The sequence below is a fragment of the Xiphophorus couchianus genome, chromosome 1 (genome assembly GCF_001444195.1).
Source record: "Xiphophorus couchianus chromosome 1, X_couchianus-1.0, whole genome shotgun sequence".
Classification (NCBI taxonomy): Eukaryota; Metazoa; Chordata; class Actinopteri; order Cyprinodontiformes; family Poeciliidae; genus Xiphophorus; species Xiphophorus couchianus.
Genome location: NC_040228.1, coordinates 5,141,260 through 5,159,122, shown reverse-complemented (window position 1 = coordinate 5,159,122; position 17,863 = coordinate 5,141,260). Strand labels below are relative to the sequence as shown.

At 42.7% G+C, this 17,863-nt stretch overlaps 2 protein-coding genes across 4 annotated transcripts in view; one reads left to right on the top strand and one right to left on the bottom strand.

The window, feature by feature from the left end:
* The first annotated feature begins 1,830 nt into the window (after positions 1 to 1,830).
* Positions 1,831 to 10,219, top strand: pcmtd2b (protein-L-isoaspartate (D-aspartate) O-methyltransferase domain containing 2b). Its single transcript, XM_028018830.1, has 7 exons — positions 1,831 to 1,971; positions 3,943 to 4,173; positions 4,253 to 4,403; positions 4,484 to 4,586; positions 4,931 to 5,102; positions 6,969 to 7,092; positions 7,533 to 10,219. The coding sequence occupies exons 2-7, from the start codon at positions 4,018 to 4,020 to the stop codon at positions 8,099 to 8,101; spliced, it is 1,275 nt and encodes a 424-aa protein (XP_027874631.1). The 5' UTR covers positions 1,831 to 1,971; positions 3,943 to 4,017; the 3' UTR covers positions 8,102 to 10,219.
* A 1,720-nt stretch (positions 10,220 to 11,939) lies between these two features.
* kif3b (kinesin family member 3B) overlaps positions 11,940 to 17,863 on the bottom strand; it is a 9,662-nt gene continuing 3,738 nt past the window's right edge. For all 3 annotated transcript variants that reach the window (XM_028016758.1, XM_028016764.1, XM_028016771.1), the window contains exons 3-9: positions 17,743 to 17,844; positions 17,135 to 17,257; positions 16,790 to 16,908; positions 16,436 to 16,552; positions 15,908 to 16,013; positions 14,827 to 15,038; positions 11,940 to 14,758 (exon numbers count right to left, since the gene is read on the bottom strand). In XM_028016758.1, coding sequence (XP_027872559.1) covers positions 14,653 to 14,758; positions 14,827 to 15,038; positions 15,908 to 16,013; positions 16,436 to 16,552; positions 16,790 to 16,908; positions 17,135 to 17,257; positions 17,743 to 17,844 — 885 coding nt within the window. In that variant the 3' untranslated portion in view covers positions 11,940 to 14,652. The remainder of the gene's footprint in view (positions 14,759 to 14,826; positions 15,039 to 15,907; positions 16,014 to 16,435; positions 16,553 to 16,789; positions 16,909 to 17,134; positions 17,258 to 17,742; positions 17,845 to 17,863) is intronic.

Below are 17,863 nucleotides of genomic sequence, written 5' to 3'. Positions count from 1 at the left end.
GTAGTGAACCTTCAGTTTACAGCTGAGGGGCCGGATTGGTTAAGAATTTGTTAAATTAGTTTATGACAAATTATAAAATGGAGACTAACTAACGTCATTTCACGTATTGACTAATGTTGCTCAGCATAATGTGCAGCCCATGGAATGGGTTCTGATGCTTGGTTTCAAAATTTGTAGGGAAAAAAAATGTTTGACAAACCTTAATTTACCCAACACAATATATGCCTGACTGTTTAAAAAATATAAACGTGGTAGTTTTGCCTCTATACTGATTCAAGACATACAATGACTTTCACAAATTGTTCGCTGACATCTGGTGGACGATTTGTGAATTTACATGCATTTGCCAAACACGGTTTTTTTCTATGTCTTTTAGCTCCTTTTGTTAAGAGAGTTTAAAACAATATCAAACCTTTAGTTGTGTGAGTTTCTGCACATCTGTAATTCAACACAAACACTGAACAGGAGGATATCATAAAATGCAGCACACTTTAATATCACTGAAAATAGATTTGCATATTAGGAAGGTTAGTTAAGCTATGAGGCATTTCATTTATTTATATTCAAGGCAAGATTATTTGCACAGCATATTTCAGCACCAAGGCAATTCAAAGTGATGTACATGATGCGATCATGACACAATAAATAAGCGAAACATCTCAAAACATGTTTGAGGCTGAAACTAAAAAGTTCTAATACATGTATCTTTCACTTTGCTTTATACGCGTGGCACCCATATTGTATTTTTTGCTAAAAGGCTTCCAGAAGAAAAAACAACAACAAAGAGCCTCACAAAGAGAAAACCATAGTCACAGTAAATCATGGTGGTGGCAGCATCATGCTGTGGGGTTACTTTTCTTCAGATGAACAATGTTCTCAATGTTTTTCAGTGAGAAACATCCAGGTATGCTGGATGTTCTTTGTTATATCTCATCAATATTTGTACAGAACAAACATGACAAGTCAAGATGAAATACGAGAACATTTTGCAGCAACTGGGAAGTATGTGGATAAAATGTTAACTACAAAGTACAAATAACTTATGCCTATCGTCCTGAATGAGTTTTTTAACCACGGTTAACTTCTTGTTTGAATGTTGATGCTTTTATTTAGAAGGGATAGCTTCCCGTTTAACTGTGAGTGTAAATGCTTAACGGCAATCAGAAATCATAGAGATTGATAGACACAAAAGGTATGTTTATGGTGTAAATAAATACTTATTTTATATATTGTGTGATTTAAACTGCGCATTTGTTTAATTATATATGCCCAAACTAAAATTAATTTGGGTTGTAAACGTCATTTTAGAGTTAAAATTCAGCAGTAAAGCGTCATCCTACAGGGGCCTGGGCGTGTCCTATTAGTCGTTTGTCTAATCCACTCAACACACGCAACAGTCTATTAAAGAGCTTTTTGTCAAACTTCAGAAACAGTCAAACAGCAACAATGCCTACATGGATCATTCTAAAGTTGATAATGGTATATTCTACCTTCATAGTGATAAAATAATTATAGTACTTGACTGAATAACAGTATTTGACTGCATTGAAATACCACAAAATTAATCATTTAATGCCAATGATTAAACGCCAATGATAAAAAAAAATGTATATATATATATATATATATATATATATATATATATATATATATATATATATATATACACATATATATATATATTAAATATATAATATTATATATAGCTAATGCAAAACACTAACATAAATATATTTCTTTATCTGAAAAATGAGAAGCTGAAGCCGTTCATGGGGAAAACGGGCCTTTCCCGACCTGATCTGAACCATTACATCTCCGCTTTGTGAAACTAGGCCATCTTTTTTACGTGCTCGGTGTGTGTGACGTCATCACGTCAGATGGCCGAATGTTTACATCCAGCAGTGGTGCGTTGACTGGATCCCCCACCACCACCGCCGTCAACAACAAGGAGAAGAACGGGCCGACGAGAAGGTAGGCAGCTGAGACAGAGAGCGTTTCCCCAGCCGGTACCCCGCTAACTGGGCCCGAACCGCGGCTGCTGGGAGCTCTTCTCCCCCGCTGCGGCCAGCTATGGTCCGCGCGTCGTCTCGGTGTTTTCCTCCTTTTCTCTGGAGGACATAATGCAGCTACATGAAGGTGTTACTGGCTGTTTTACTGGCTGTTGGGGTGACAATAACGCGAAAGCACTCTCTGGTACTGGTGTGGTGGTGTTTAAACCGGATGGTTAAGGGTGGCGCTAATGGCCGAAGCGCCAGCAGCAGCTTTGGTGAATTAAAACCTGCGGCGCCCCGTCACAGAAACTCTCCAGAAAAGAAAACAACAAAAACCCACATCTACAGAAGCGCCAGGGCATAACCGAGCTCTGATGATTGGCATTCATATAAAGGGTGCACTAAAACAACAAGCAATGATTTAGAGCGCCATCCTCTGGTCATTTTCCACTGGATCCACCTCCGTTTGATGGGGGATCCCTTGTTTGTTTCTCAGCATCCCTTTCAAGTCGACTCATCAAAGACCAGCAGCAGCAGCAACATGGAGCTAAGCAGCTGCTTCGTTCGTTTCCAGCCTCCTGATGGGGCCCTTCGTTTGGTCTGGACTGATCTGATCTCTGGAGCCCAGCCAGCCTCATGGTGGCGGTGCTGACCTGGTCAATCATTACTGTTCATGTGTCATCAAGTTAGACAGGAATACACCAATGTTAGATAAGGAATGTTTATTTCTTTATTCTTACCAAGAAATTGAATTTACTTGATTTTAGAATCATTTTACTGCTTGAAACCCAGAAGCACCTCTTTAACACATGGATCAGTTCGACAGCAGGCCTACCAGATAAACCACAGGACCCCCATGGCATACTGTGCATGAGTTGCTAGTCCTTGCAGCACAGACATAACACAACAACAACAAGTAGGAGTGCACCGATTGCAGTTTCCTGGCCGGTCATTCATCTTTAAAAAGCCAAACCTGCTGATTCCAACTTTGGCTGATGCTGATTTATTTATTTTTTTTGTCTGAAAACGGCACTAAATATTAAGACAAAGTTGGTAAGTTGGCAACAGTGGAGGATTGTTGTTAGCTGCACACATTCAGACATGACATGGTGGGCAGGTCTGTCCATCAGTTCTCTGTCACGGCAGAGCAAAAGGGGACAGAGTCTGATTTTAAGACCGTTGCAGTGGTAGATAAGATAGGTTACTAAAGTAAGTATCGACCAATCAATTTATTGGTGCAACCCCACTAATAACAACCGTGCACACACGCTTGGAGTAAGCAGCAAAGAAATGTGCAGCTGTGCAGCCGATGAACACACACACACACATTACTTCAAAGTAACATGAAACAGATGGAAGATTAAATTTGTCAATGTGGAATTACAAAACTGTCAAAGTGAGATTTAAATACCCAAATGAAAAAAAATGCAGGATTTCTGTTCTTTTTGCCTGTTTTAAATTGTCTCGTTGTGTTCTGCTTGACTAATTTTCACCTTATTTGTGGTGTTTTTCATGGGGACACAGATCTTCACAGCACAGTGTTATTGGCTCACTGCCTCTCCATGTATCCCCTGGTTTTTCTCCCCCTGGTGAAGCGCCGAAGAGACAAAACAGACAGTTTATTGTGTGGGTGGCAGAACTCAATAAAAATGCAGTATGAAGGCCATTGAAGTTTTCGCCCAGTCCCGTTCTCATGAACTCAACATTGTGTCTCGTCTGGTCTTGTGAATTTTAGTGCTGCACTCCGACCCCAATTCAGACAGAGAGAGGTTGCATTGAGTCTGGCCTGGGAACACCTTAAAACAACTGAACAAAACACAAAGCAAGAACTGAAACAATAGATTAGGACCATATATGACCTGAGAGAAACTCTGTCTCTGTCTGCTGTCTCAAAGCAAGTTCCAGCAGTCAGTGGTACCAGAATCCTCTTTTTTTTTGTTTTTCATTAAAGGCTATTCGTCTTGGAGAAACCCAGAGCTTGCTGAAGTCCCGTCGGGTTTGTTGTGGTGCTTGTCCTCCAGTCAGGATGGGAGGAGCTGTTAGTGCCGGCGAGGACAACGACGACCTGATCGACAACCTGAAGGAGGCTTACTACATCCGCACGGACCTGGTGGAGCGAGCTTTCAGAGCCATCGACCGGGCCGACTACTACTTGGATGAATACCGGGACAACGCCTACAAGGTGAGGAGCGACTCTGCAACCAGCCAGCGCCGCTCCGGAGAAATCCCCCTTCCTCAGCGTAGCTTTCTGTTCTGGACAGGACCTTGCCTGGCGCCATGGGAACATCCATCTGTCTGCGCCGTGCATCTACTCCGAGGTGATGGAGGCTTTGGAGCTGCATCCCGGCCTCTCCTTCCTCAACCTGGGCAGCGGGACCGGCTACCTCAGCACCATGGTCGGGCTCATTCTGGGTAGGCCAGTACAGATCCAAGTCCTGACTGCTTCTCACAGACGTCTTCAAACAACTCAGATCGTGCTGTTTGCTTTTCAGGACCGTTCGGGGTGAATCATGGAATAGAGCTGCATGCAGATGTGATCGAGTACGCCTACCAGAAGCTGGACTCCTTCATCAAAACCAGTGATAGTTTCGACAAGTAGGTCCAGGCGGATCTGTGACATTTACTTCTTTTTTAGTTAGAGTCAAATAAAAGAAAATAAAGATGCTTTATATAATTTTTTTTTGATATGTAACATGGAGGAATTTTGCCTCAGTAATCTTTATGTAAGCTCTCTTCCTAAAGCATTTCCTCTCAGTGAGGTTGAGGTCTGAGTCTTGATCAGGTCGTTGCAGCATTTTGATTCTTGCCCTTTCTCCGGTGTCTAGTTGTAGATGTGCTTGTTCCCTTGATTATCTGTTTTTTCGTTATTTTTTGGGGGGGGGGGGGTTCTACCAGAAATGAATGTACTTCTGCTTCTTTTTGTTCATTTTTTTTCTCAGGTTTGAGTTCTGTGAGCCGTCCTTTGTGGTGGGTAACTGCCTGGAGATCCCCCCCGAGAGCCGCCACTATGACAGGGTCTACTGTGGCGCCGGGGTGCAGAAGGAACACGAGGAGTACATGAAGAACCTGCTGAAGGTGGGGGGCATCCTGGTGATGCCTCTGGAGGAGAAGGTCAGCCCTCAGCATCATCGTCTCCATGACACTTTCTGTTTCTGTCGTCTTCTATGTTTTTTTTTTTTTTTTTATTATCTAGCAAGTTAAAGTTGCACCTTTTTTTTAAACTTGTGACTAGTGACTAACGTGTGACTTGGGGAGTCACATTTTAATTCTTAATCTGTAACATTACAACTCAAAATCATAAAATATTCTCATTTTGTCAATTTGCTGCCACTAATCTCAGTGTTTTTCATTAGGAGTTTGTGTAATAAACCAACATGCGGCATCACCGGTGAAGCGGAAAGTAAAAAGATTAATATTTTTCCTACTTTTTTTTAAACAAATAACCCAGTAAGTGAGGCACGCGTTGGTGCCACGTTGGTGTCCACCTGTTTGTAATTAAGTTATAACTCCAGCTGTTCTGCTTCTGGTCTCAGAGATTTTCATGTCAGAGAACATTAGAGTACTAGCAGCATTACACTGGAAGTCTTCCAGTCTTCCAAAAAAGCCTACAAGAACGTTTTGAAGAAGTTTTCCAGTTTATTTGGGGGGTTTTTTCAGAGAAGTTTAAAATAGGCTTAGGTTGTAACGCAACATCCCAGTGTTTGTTATTATTCCATAATTAAAACTGTTCATTCTTGTATTTCTCCCAAAAGAACAAAGACAAAATCTCCACAGCTTTAGTCAGGTACTGATGTTTAACAACGGAGTTTTGTCTTTTTAAGTCTTACCGGTAGATTTTAGGGATGTGCTGAGTTGTAACACGAAAACTTGAAAATGGCAAGTCCAAAACTATTGGCCCTTCTGACATTTAGTGGTGAGTAGTGAGGCCTGTCTGTCTTTCAGCTGACAGCGTCCGTCTGTAGTTCTCTTGAGGTAAACGAATCTAGGTTGCTTGGTATTTGAGCGTAGACACTGACCTTACGGGGCCCGCCACAGATTCTCAATGTGATTGAGATCTGGGCTCCTTGAGGACTCTGGGACCTGGATTTTTGTGTCCAATCAGGTCTTTTTACGTTGTTTTAAAGACCTGGGGGTGATTTAAAGCAAGACTTGTTGCGGATTTCTTTAGGTTATCATTCCAAATTCATTCTGCTCCTTGTTTCATGATCCCATGATTCCCAGTGCCTGAAGCAGCTGAATGGCCCCACATGACGTTCCCACCACCACGTTTAACAGTCCAAACTGTTTTGAAGGTCTCTCCCTTTCTTCTCCTCACCTAGCAACGTCTGATCAGACCAAAGATCAGACTTCCAAACCATCACCTTGTTCCAGATGTTTATGGACAAACTTTAGTCAGGTGTTTGTTGACCAGCAGATTCAGTTTTTTCTTGAAGTTGTCCATGATGAAGAGTTTTCGCAGTTGTCTTCCTCGGCACGCCAACTCCTCTGGAGGCCAGCTGAGCAACAATCACCTTGTTGACGTCTCTGATCATTTTCCTCTCCGAACGTTTTGAAATCTTGTGTTTGATTAGTTTGCTTCTTACCAAAAAGTGTCAGAGTAGTCCAACTGTCCAAGTGCCAGTTGCTCCGCTAACCAGAGTTCCTTATGTTAGGCTCAGTGCTGATTTATTACTCAGGATTGCTTTTACAACCTACGCTGTCATGAGGTCACCGGCGTCCTCATGGAACCCATTGGCTTACATTTTTCACATCTATAAAATCTACTGATCAAACTTTGCAGCGATTTTTGTCTTTGCTCTTGTGACAATAATACAAGTATGAATTGTTTTTATTCATATCCGTGGAAATATGAAGAGTTCTGTGTGATTTCGTCGGTCGGGCTAAAACTGCTGACCTTAACTGCAAGCATGAAGGCGAACATAAATCTGATGACGAAGAAAAGAGGACGAATGACTTCACTCTGTTGCATTTCTGCAGCTGACCAAGATCATCCGCACCGGACCGAGCAGCTGGGAGACGAAGAAAATCATCTCTGTGTCTTTTGCTCCCCTGGTTCTGCCTAAACACAGCCCCAAGAGCAAACCCAAGACGGCACCTTTGCGTAAGTCTCACTTCAGGTTTGCAGAGATTGTACTGCTGTTTGTTAACGTTCCCAGAATAATAACGCACACTAAGACGACGCAGCATCTCAGACTCATTAAATCCTCACACATTAAACTGGGAATCATTTTAGCCGCTAAAGGCTAAAAGTCAGCCTGGAGTACCTCCCACAGTGCATGCCTATCCATCGCATCGTTTCAAATGCAATAGGCACGGAGATGGAAAAGGAAGGGAGGAAGGGAAAGGAGATGAGAGTAGAGGAGAGAAAGGACGACAAGACCCTAGAAGTCTGCTTCTATACCTGCAGAAAGAGAGAAAAGGAAAAGAGGGACGGCCATTGATGCTTCGATCTTTAGAACCAGCAGAAAAAGAGTTCTGGACAGAACTTTTTACAGTTTATTGACTTGTCCACCGCTGTCTTTTTGTTTCCTAACCTTTCAGCCAAGTACGAGGTGCGGACGTTACAGGAACTGGCCCGCATCTGCATCCGCCACACCCTGCGGGTGACCACAGACAGAGGGGACGGTCAGGCGCGGGGCCGGGGCTCCTCCTTCAGCGTGGGCCGGGGCCTGGCGGCGGCCGGCCTCCACAAGTACGGCCCGCGCTTTAAGCGCCGCCGCGTCCACCGGCGCCACTGCAACACCCTCATGCTCGCCACCCGCCAGGTGGTGGCCGGTGGTGGGATGGCCCCCGCCTCCCTGGACAGCAACAACAACCAAGAGGGGCGAGTGGAGGACGAGGAGGCGGTCGTAGAGCGGCAGGCCAGGCGGCCGGCGAGGGGCAGCAGGAGAGCGGGTAGGGGGAGGCTGGTGGAGGAGGAGGAGACGGTGGAGGAGGAGGAGGAGGAGGCGGCAGAACGGGACGAAGAGGAGGAGGAGGAAGAGGAGGAGAAGGAAACGGGCGAACTGCTGCGACCCCAGCCGGCCGTCAACGTCCTGAGAGAGAGGATCCTGGGGCTGCCGCTGCCCGAGCCGCTCAAAATGTACCTGCTGTACTACCGGGAGAAATGAGCCGCAGCCGGCGCCGCTCCGCTCCGAACCGCAGCCTGGAGCTTCTCCAGCAGGCGCCCAGGCCTCCGTTCCAACCTAACAACCCCCTAACAAGACCGGCCGACGTCCGGCATCCTCTCCATCATCATCCTCGTTTCTCTCCGTTCTGTTCCCTGAGACTGGGAAGATTCCCCGTTTCCGTTTCCCGTGCGGCAGGACAGCGCCGCGAGCTTCAAGCGGACTCCCGCCGATGAAAGCAGTTTACAGATGAGCTCCCAGCAGTTTATTAACCAAGCAGAAGACTTTTCGGGGAGCAGGGACCAAAACAGTTCACCTTCGACCGGGAACAGAGCGGCCTTACGCTGCAGAGGAGAGGAGGCTCATGGTGAGGCGCCGCGTTTTGCTGACTGGGTCCACAAGTGTGAGAAGAAGAAGCAGAGCTGGTGTCAACATCCCTCCAGGTGCGGCTGGTGATGGCGGGTGGGGCTGTGTCCACTGATGCGTCTCAGTGTATTAGAAAACTCAGCCGGGACGATGGATCCAGTTTATTTCAACCCGGCAGATTTCCCGTAGAGTCAGCAGGGAATAATGTCAATGTTTTTCACAGTGAATATATTTTTAACAGTGTGAAATTTACAACCCAGGGAGCCCACATGCCCTCCCGCCAAAAGAAATAATTTACTCAACAAACAAACAAAAGCTTTGAGTTATAAAGTGGAATGAATTATTAGGCAAATATTCAGTCAAAAGTCTAAATGTTCTGCAGCGGACTGTAAGTGAGCTTCTGTCTGCTTTTTCTTCACCAGTGGAGTCTTGTGCAGTGAGTGTGTATGTATTTGCTGTTTTGTTTTTTCTTTATTTTTTTTTAATGGTTCAACATTTATTCTCTGCCATTTCACTTTTATTACACATATCTCAATTTGTGCTGATTACTGAACACGTGGGCACCGACATCTACGAGAAATGAATGTCAGTGGGGCCCATTAGAAATATATCTTCTGAGAAAAACATGAAACGTTGACATCTTTGGTTTCTCCCCGTCTGTCACGGAGATTCTCGGGATGAGCCCGGTTGAAATAAAACCCCAAAATGCCCTTTAAATTTTCTGCTTTCCGAGACCAACTGTTTGTTAGGATTTCCAAACCTTTCGTGGAGAGACGTAGACTTGATAGAAGCTTGAATTTTCCTCTTTTTTTTTTTTTTTTTCTATGCACATGTTTTATTCTTTGGGTCCAATCTGGAGCCAGAATCCTTACATTTGTATTCAAAGAGTAGTCGCAAGTCCGTCTGGATCCCTTTGAACTCTCTTAACCAAAATAGAAGGACCATAAAAATGCATACTAATATTCCTTTTTACATGAATGAACCAGCATGATAAAAAAAAACACAACACAAATAATCTTCAACATGCAAGTTTTCTCCCATTGTGTACTCATCATTTTTTACGCAATAAATAGATTTTTTCTTCTTCTTTGTTTTACAAGACTTGCAGTGGTGTGGATATTTTTAAAAGTGTCTTGTGTTGTTAATCCTACAAAGATACTTCAATAAAGTATCTCCTGTCACCTATTTGGACTCTAGATTCTAGTCTTATAGGCCATTACTCCTTTAGCCCCTTTTGTTTGTGTTTTTGTTGCTTTTTCCTCCGGTCCCTAACCTCTGCCCTGTGCCAAACGGACGCTGCACAGGCACATCTCCAGAAAAAACAGCAAACAAGGAACAAGTCGATCAGAACGAAGATGAAAATGGCAAAAAAGCCAAATTAAGAACTGCTCAGCAGCTCCGATTTTCTTCTGGTTTGTGAAAATGAAACTGTGACGTAAGCAGAAAATTGACTGTGTTTAATATAACAAAACTTTCAGTAAATAGGTAAATTATAGTTGCGATAATAAAAATCAGTTTGGATTTTAGACAACCCCCTCCGAAATGATTCCATCCTCTCTCCAGATTACTTCTCAACTTGCTGGATCTACCGTCGAGTACTGTATGTAGCTCATTTGTTTGTCATGCACTTTGGCTTTTGTACATTTGTGCTCCTCTGCTGAATGTATATGAATATTATGTTCCACTTTAAAAAAAGAAAATCAGATCAGAGTGACTTTAATTTGGAACTGTTGGTAATAAAGTGGATTCTAAAGATGTAATAACTTCTTATTTCAATGAATTAAATGTTATTAGACTGATGAACAGATTTTAAAGGGTTAAAAAAGGATATATATATATATATATATATATATATATATAATGTAAAGACTAAGGCTTTCTGGCATTATGTATAATCTTAACTAGAACCTCAAACTAATTTTTTTTGCAGGTAAATTGTGTAAATATGTTCTTTAGGGTTCTTTCTTTATGTCAAATGTGCAAATTGTGACAATTTAATGTAAATTTGTTTAATTCTGCAAAATCTTGCATAAAACTGTCTCAGTGCTGCCCTCCTTGGGTTGAACGGTGCTACTGCAGTCACCTAGCCTGGTAAAAACCAGTCCCTTGTTTTACACTTTGCTTCAACAAGAGGGTCTCTGGACCCTTGACTGCTGAGAAGTGATTGTTTCCCGGAGGCGTGGAAATGTCATCCAATCGCTAACGTGAACAGCCATCCTCCAGGTTACAGCAGAGTGATTGGTGCTTTCACACGTCATCTCCAATAACACAAAAATAGTTGCAAGACTTGTCGCTGGTTAATTTTTTTTTTTTGGAGAGAAAAAAGTTTCTAGGAGGGTCTGAAACGTCCCTTACAGCAAAAAGCCATTAAGTTTCTACGTGCGCGGAAAGCACGTGGCGCACGTAGCCACGCCCATCAGACTCTAGGCACCGCCTACTTCAGTGGAGTTTTTCACTAACTATTTGGGGGCGGGGTTATGCTTTCGCAAGGGGGTTTAGTTACACTTTAAGTGCAACATTATTCACTATGCTGTTCAGTGTTTACTACCTTTAAAACACATTTTCCTGATAATCTAGCGATCCTTAAGCTTATCAAAAACTTCTTAACATTCTGAACACCATTCTGTGAACCAGTCGACATTTCAAACAGCATCTGACAGCTTTTACAAGTAAAGTAGTGACTACTTATAGAAAGTAGGGGTGTGCCAATAAATGGGTTGGACAATAAATCTGCACGGATTTCTTTAATTTTGGGACCTTTGTCCGATACTCACAGATCCATTCAATAAATTACAATATTATTAAGAATGTCATTTACATTAGAAACTTTATCACTAAGTGGTAATTCTTTGAAAAACTTGAGTCAAGTTACAGTATGGCTTTCAGCATTTAATTTCCCTTTAGGATCAATAAAGTATTTTTGACTTTGAACACATTTTATAGGTTAAATACACACAGATAAATGTTTGAAAGCCTTTATTTCGGTTAATTAGGATTTTCCACTTACAGCTAATGAGAACGCACTTCAAATTAGATTCAGACCAACAAAAAAAAAAAAAAAAAAAAATGAAAAGCAGAAATGTGGGCCTAATGAAAAGTATGTTTAATACCCGCTGAAAGGTTATTTTCAAAAGTTACTGGACAAACGAGACTCATCAGAACATGCGCTCTAAATTCTTACGACTGTACATGAGAACCAATCTTATCCACTGATATTATCAATCCCCACAAATGTCTTAAATCAGTCACTGTCCCCTTTTGCTCTGCCATGAGGGAGGGCTGACAGACACACCCACACACCAGGTGAATAAATAAATAAATAAAGACCAATATTGGTCAAAATTTGAATTGGCAGGTCAGGCTTGTTAAAGATAGATGATTAGCCAGAATTGTTGCATCACTAACAGAAAAAGAGCAAAGTAGCATCTTCCTAGACAATACTTCTGTTGAAGAAGGACATAACAGGATGTTTTTCCACTAAATTTTCTTTAATAATGTAAAGATACTGAACAAGAAAAAAAAATACATTTGGCTTGAAAATAATAACAGCACATAAAAGTTGGTCACACACGTGTAAAGTTTCTGATCCAGTGCTGCGGCTTGTTCAGTTAAACAAATAACTGAACAATAAATAAAGACAACAACACTGGGCTTGCCAGGTTCCTGCGATTGATAAATAATAGCAAAGCCAAATGTGTTACTCAAGCATGCTAAGATCATGCAACACGTCTACGGAGCTGCAATGTTAGTTACATCGATCGGTTCCGATCCGAACAGGATATGCATTTGGTAAATCGACTCAACAGCTGTAAGCAGTAAATACTCGGCTGTGACATGAATCCAGCATTTTTCTGCACTTACACACTTTAATCTCAACCGTGTGGGAAAACGCTCCGATCAAGCACACACACACATACACACACACACACACACAAAAAGCCACGGTGAATAGAAAATACACATACTGCATGTAAGACGCTAAAAATAAATCTTTTAACCTTAAATTACAGAGCTCAAAAAAATAAAAGTATTTCACAGGGGAAAAAAAGCATATAAAAATTAAATCTACATCTGCATATAAAAAAAAGGAAAGATTTCAATAAGTTATAAGTACTTTTTCTTTTAATATGGTAACCTATATTTCTTTTCTCCTTTACATGTTCAAAAGTGACTAAAGAGATTGCCTAGCAACAAGTCTATAATGTTAAATATCTAAATGAATAGCAGGGATGGGTCAAACAGCAAGAAAGGTTCCAGCTACTGGGAGAAACCATCAGGAGGAAAACATCTATGTGAGGGGATGCAGTTTGCAAGTTGACCCAGGCTGGTTTAAATGTCACAGTGGGTTGGAGACCCCTCCACAGTAGCAGCAAGTAAACAGCGCACGCATCACAGTAACAAAGTAGCATAGAGGCAGAAAGATCGAGCATCCTGCAAGTTCAAGTGTTTCGACCGATTTTTGTGGCGTCTACATTAAGTCCAGCTGTGGTGGCAGGGGGAGTGAAGTTGCTGGGATCTCATTCAAGACAGATAGACCAGGTATAAAGAACTCACGGGGGGAATACATGGTCATGGAAAGGTTAAAGTTCACCCCCTTTCAAGCTGTTTATATACATGGAAGCTCTGAAAATGTGAACCTGTCTCTGTTAGATGAGAGGGGGTGAGAGTTGTAACAATCATCAAACATGGCAGGGGAGACTGATAAGAACACCATGAACTCCTCATTACACCAACCCCGACTCAAACAGGACAATGACCCCCAAAAACTACAGCAATAATGAAAAAAATAATAATAATTTTGCATTAGTTCAGACACAAACCCTTAGTTTACTTTGTTCCTTTCACTTCATACATGCCAGTCTACCTAGCAGTTAAACAAATAACTGAACAGGGTTGTAGCTATGGGGTTACAGGATTGTAGCTATGGGGGACAGGGTTGTAGCTATGGGGGACAGGGTTGTAGCTATGGGGTTACAGGATTGTAGCTAGGGATTACAGTGTCATGACCAGAGGTTACAGGGTTGTGACCAGGGGTTACAGGGTTGTAGCTAGGGTTACAGGGTTGTGACCAGGGGTTACAGGGTTGTAGCTAGAGGTTACAGGGTTGTGACCAGGGGTTACAGGGTTGTAGCTAGGATTACAGGGTTGTGACCAGGGGTTACAGGGTTGTAGCTAGGGATTACAGTGTCGTGACCAGAGGTTACAGGGTTGTAGCTAGGGGTTACAGGGTTGTAGCTATGGGGGTTACAGGGTTGTTGCTATGGGTTACAGGGTTGTAGCTATGGGTTACAGAGTTGTGACTAGCAACCAAAGTGGATCAGGAGAACACTTTTAGTGTGAAAGGCGTAAATAATGAGTGCAGATCCTGCAACAAAAGGGGTTCATGAGCATCACAGTCCAGACCTTAATGTGATTTACCTGAAGGTATAATCTTGAAAGACCTATTGGTCTATTTACTTCATTTTAAGAGCTTTTTGGAACTAATTTCCTAATCATGTTCTGTAACACGAGAACTTTCCATTTGAAAAAGGGTGAACTTTTATTAACCATGACCGTGTTGCTCTTCGTCTACCAAGCAACCCAAAGAAAAGGCTGGATTCTAAACACCTCCATCCAAACAGTGCATGATGTAGTAAATGAATGAATAAATGAAGGAGTCGACATGCCTGCAGGATTTAAATGAGGACGTTGAGGATTGCAGGTTTAAGGCACCTTGGAACCCTGATGTGTTTTTAGTGGTGGGTTACCCACCCGCTGGGATGCTTCTATCCTTTCCTGCCTCCTTCTGCCAGGCCCCAGGAAGAAAAACATTTATTGATTACAGCAACGGTCGTGTCTTCTACTCTCTGACCGTCAGATACAATCAAACAAATAAAAATCAAACGCATGAAATTTACCACGATGTGACAAATTAATGTAAAGACGTGGACTGGACCCTGCAGGCAATCTTCATATTAAGAACTTAGTGATGTTTAAGACAAAGAGTCAGGTGGCAGAGGCAGTCTCAGTGGAGTGTGATTTGGGGCTTCATGCATGGCAGCTGTTAGCAGTGATGTGGTGACAGCTGAAACTAGAGCAGCAGTAGTCTTAAAGGTTCCTTTGGCTCCTGACCAAACAAACACAATCCTCTAAGAGTCTTAAAGTGGGAAGGTGCACAAAGAGGTTGGTGACGGCAATGGAAGAAGGCGTCACTTGGGCACCAGGCCGCGGGACTGTGGGTAGAGAGGGGATGCTAGACTGCAAGGGCTGAATGGAGAGGTCGGCGTGCTCGACTTCTTGCTTGTTCTGGGTCGACTGAAAGACAGGAAGCAGTGGAAGAAGACTGCTGCACGACAGCTGAAAGTGGCAGAGGGCTTTCTTACCCAGACTTTGGTTTCTTAAGGCTGCTGCTGGCACTGGCAGGCGGGGTCGGTCCCGAGCTGCTGTGGAAGCCTGAAGCGTCTACTTGGATCTCATCCTCGTCTCTAAGAGCGTCCTCCAGGGCTGCTGCCACCTTTGGAGCGATGACTGGCTCTTGGTACTCCTTAGTGGTCCGAGAAGGCAGGTCCATGTCCAGCAGCAGGATGTTTTCAGCCTGACAGCACACACACACATGTCGTCCTATCTTCACAAAGAGATTACACCGACTTCCATTCGTTTCTATAGCCTAACCCTGAGCCCAAATCAAACCATTACTAGTCTGTTCCTAACCACAACCATACCTTTAACCCTAACTGGTAGAGTGCAGTATACCTGAACAAAGTGAGGACCTTGTTGGTGAAATAATAAAAGTGGTCCTCTATATGCAGCATATACAACTACACACACACACATTTGTATTTGTACTCATAAAAGGACTTTGTATCGACTTCCATTCATTTAGTAACTGCATTCATGTCTAACCCTGACATTTTTATGACATGTTGACCCCGGTTATCAAACTGGGATCAAGTTCAGTTTATCATTCAAATTGGATAAAAAAGTGTTTTTACTTAAGGAAACACAGAAGATTGAATCAAGTTACTGACTTAGCAGCAGTCTCCAATACTGAGCATGCATGTAGCAACAGTGGAGAGGAAAAACACCCCCTTTAACAGGAAGAAACCTCCGGCTGAATTTTATACTACTGTCAGGAGGGAGATGAGAGGCACCAGGTTCAACGATGCAGATCAGCTGAAGGCCTCTGTTAAAGCAACTTGGGCTTCAGCAGCGCCACAGACTGATCTCCTCCATGCTAACATGCACTGATGCAGTAGTTCATGGCAGAGATGTGGACTTGTGTCATCTGACTTAGAGTGGAGTCAGACTAGCATAGAAATGGAATAACTTTGGACTCGACGTGATGAAACCATAAAAGACCTGACCGGGGCTTTCACGCCAACGACTCCACTTCTGTTTGAAAAGACGATCATTATTGTCCTCCACTCTGATGTTTGTGCCGAAACAAAGAGAAAAGCAGCTCACTTTGTATCTCATGTCAGGCTTCGTCCTCATGGCGATGTGAGCGTGGTGACTGAGGGGCCTCCTGTAGCCCACGGCAGATGGGGGCCGGGACATCATCTGATGGTCGCTGGAGCGGGAGGATGGAGGACACAACAGGTCACACTGCAGCACTGCTCCACTTTTACATGGTCAGTTAAAACCAGATACAGATCGTGCATAACAGGGGATAAACTTTCTTTCTAAATGGACGCATTTTAAGGCAGCACATAAAATACATAACTTACTTGAGAGATCAGCTAAGATATCGAGATGAGAATTATGGAACTCTACAAGTCTGCTTCATCCTTGGGAACCATCCCCAGATACCTAAAGTTGCCACGGTCATCTGTTCAAACTAACTGAATTGCTCACATTTGCACCGGAAAAGCAGCTCATTGCTTTAGACGTGTAAATAAGAAATGTGTAAATTAAAGGTGTTTTTAGTCAAGTTGAGACTTCCCCTAAGTTTATGAAGGATTGAACCAAACTCCAGAGTATTTTTGAGCTTACTCCTCAATGCGAGTGATGGCCTTCATCTTCCAGCACTCTTCCTCATCGTCGAAGAAAGCCCTGTTGAGGATTTTGTTCTTGTCCTCCAGAGGAATGAAGTTTTCGATGATCAGATGTCTGAAAGATAAACATTCAGACTTCTTGTAGAAAAACAGAATGAGGTTGAACTATATATTAAAAGAAAAACAAACAAACAAACAAAAACATTTTTAACCACATTTTAATTTTTAGAAATAATTACAGTTGTGTCTTATGAAATCATTCACGGCAAAAAATAAAACTCCTTTATAGAACACCTTAAAAGCCTAAAGTTAAACTGTAGACGTGCACCGAGGGTGGAAATGTGTCCCATACTTGAGTTTGAGTTCTCTGGTGAGCTCGTTCTGGGTCTGTTCGTGTTCCTGCCGCTCCTTGATGTGCTCCTCCTGGATGTCCTGAATTTCTGCCTTCACCGCCTGCAGCTTGGAAAACAGCTGCAGGACACAAGATCGAGAAAAAAGGTAAGTTTGACCAAAAAGCACAAACAAATCTCAGTACTGGATTTAACAGCCAGGAGTGTATTCTGCACATGACTTCTGACTTCTTTCTTGGAAGAAAGAAAGAAGTCTTGCTGATTTATGTTATGCTGATTTGTTTTAACACTACATAGCAAGTTTGGTCTGTCCAAGAATAAAAAAAATAAAAAAAATCAGCCATCACCTTTTTCAGCTTCTTGGTCTTGATGTCGACCTCCTGCTGCAGAGAGCTGTAGGTCTCCTTCAGCTCCAGAGTCTCTTCATCACGACTCTCCATCTGCTGCTGCATCTCTCTCTCTCTCCGTTTCTGGAAGCAAAAAATTAAATCTACGGCTTCCTGAAATGGCTCTAACCAGGCCTCTGAAGACAATCAGGTCTGGTCAAGGCAGATCTACCAGAACATGCATCAAGTCCAGAGGACTCCAAAACACTTCACACTCTGTCTCCAAGTTGCTCTGCTTTAATCTTTATTTTCTTGTTTTTTTCCCCTTAGTGTTTTAGCATGAAGAACTTGGGTACTGTTCCTGAGACAGATGCTTCAATTTGAATTTTACTTACCAGCTCCTACAGATGAATAACAAACTGTGTGAGCACGTTTTTATTTTGTTTCTTTCTAATTCTTTCTCATTATGGCGACAAATTTCTTAGGACAGAAAAGCAGCCGCCATAAATCATGGAATAATTTAAAACATGTAGAAACACTGTTGGTTTGAAATGTGCCGGCGTGTTCCTCCGTCATTCCTGTAAAAACTCCCATTTAATCAGCAGACTTTGTTTGGACTCGGAGTTCACCTGTTCAGCAATCTCCTGCCTCCTCAGCTCCAGCATCCTCTGCTGCTCATTGGTGTGATCAACAATATTTTTCCCACCTACAAGAAGCTTGCTCTCCATCGCCTGAGTGATGCACAAAGTT

Excerpts from the sequence above, each read along its gene's own strand:
- pcmtd2b (XM_028018830.1), top strand. The coding sequence starts at position 4,018 with ATGGGAGGAGCTGTTAGTGCCGGCGAGGACAACGACGACCTGATCGAC. Across the intron at positions 4,404-4,483 it reads CATGGTCGGGCTCATTCTGG|GACCGTTCGGGGTGAATCAT; the intron begins GTAGGCCAGTAC and ends TTTGCTTTTCAG. Across the intron at positions 7,093-7,532 it reads ACCCAAGACGGCACCTTTGC|CCAAGTACGAGGTGCGGACG; the intron begins GTAAGTCTCACT and ends CTAACCTTTCAG.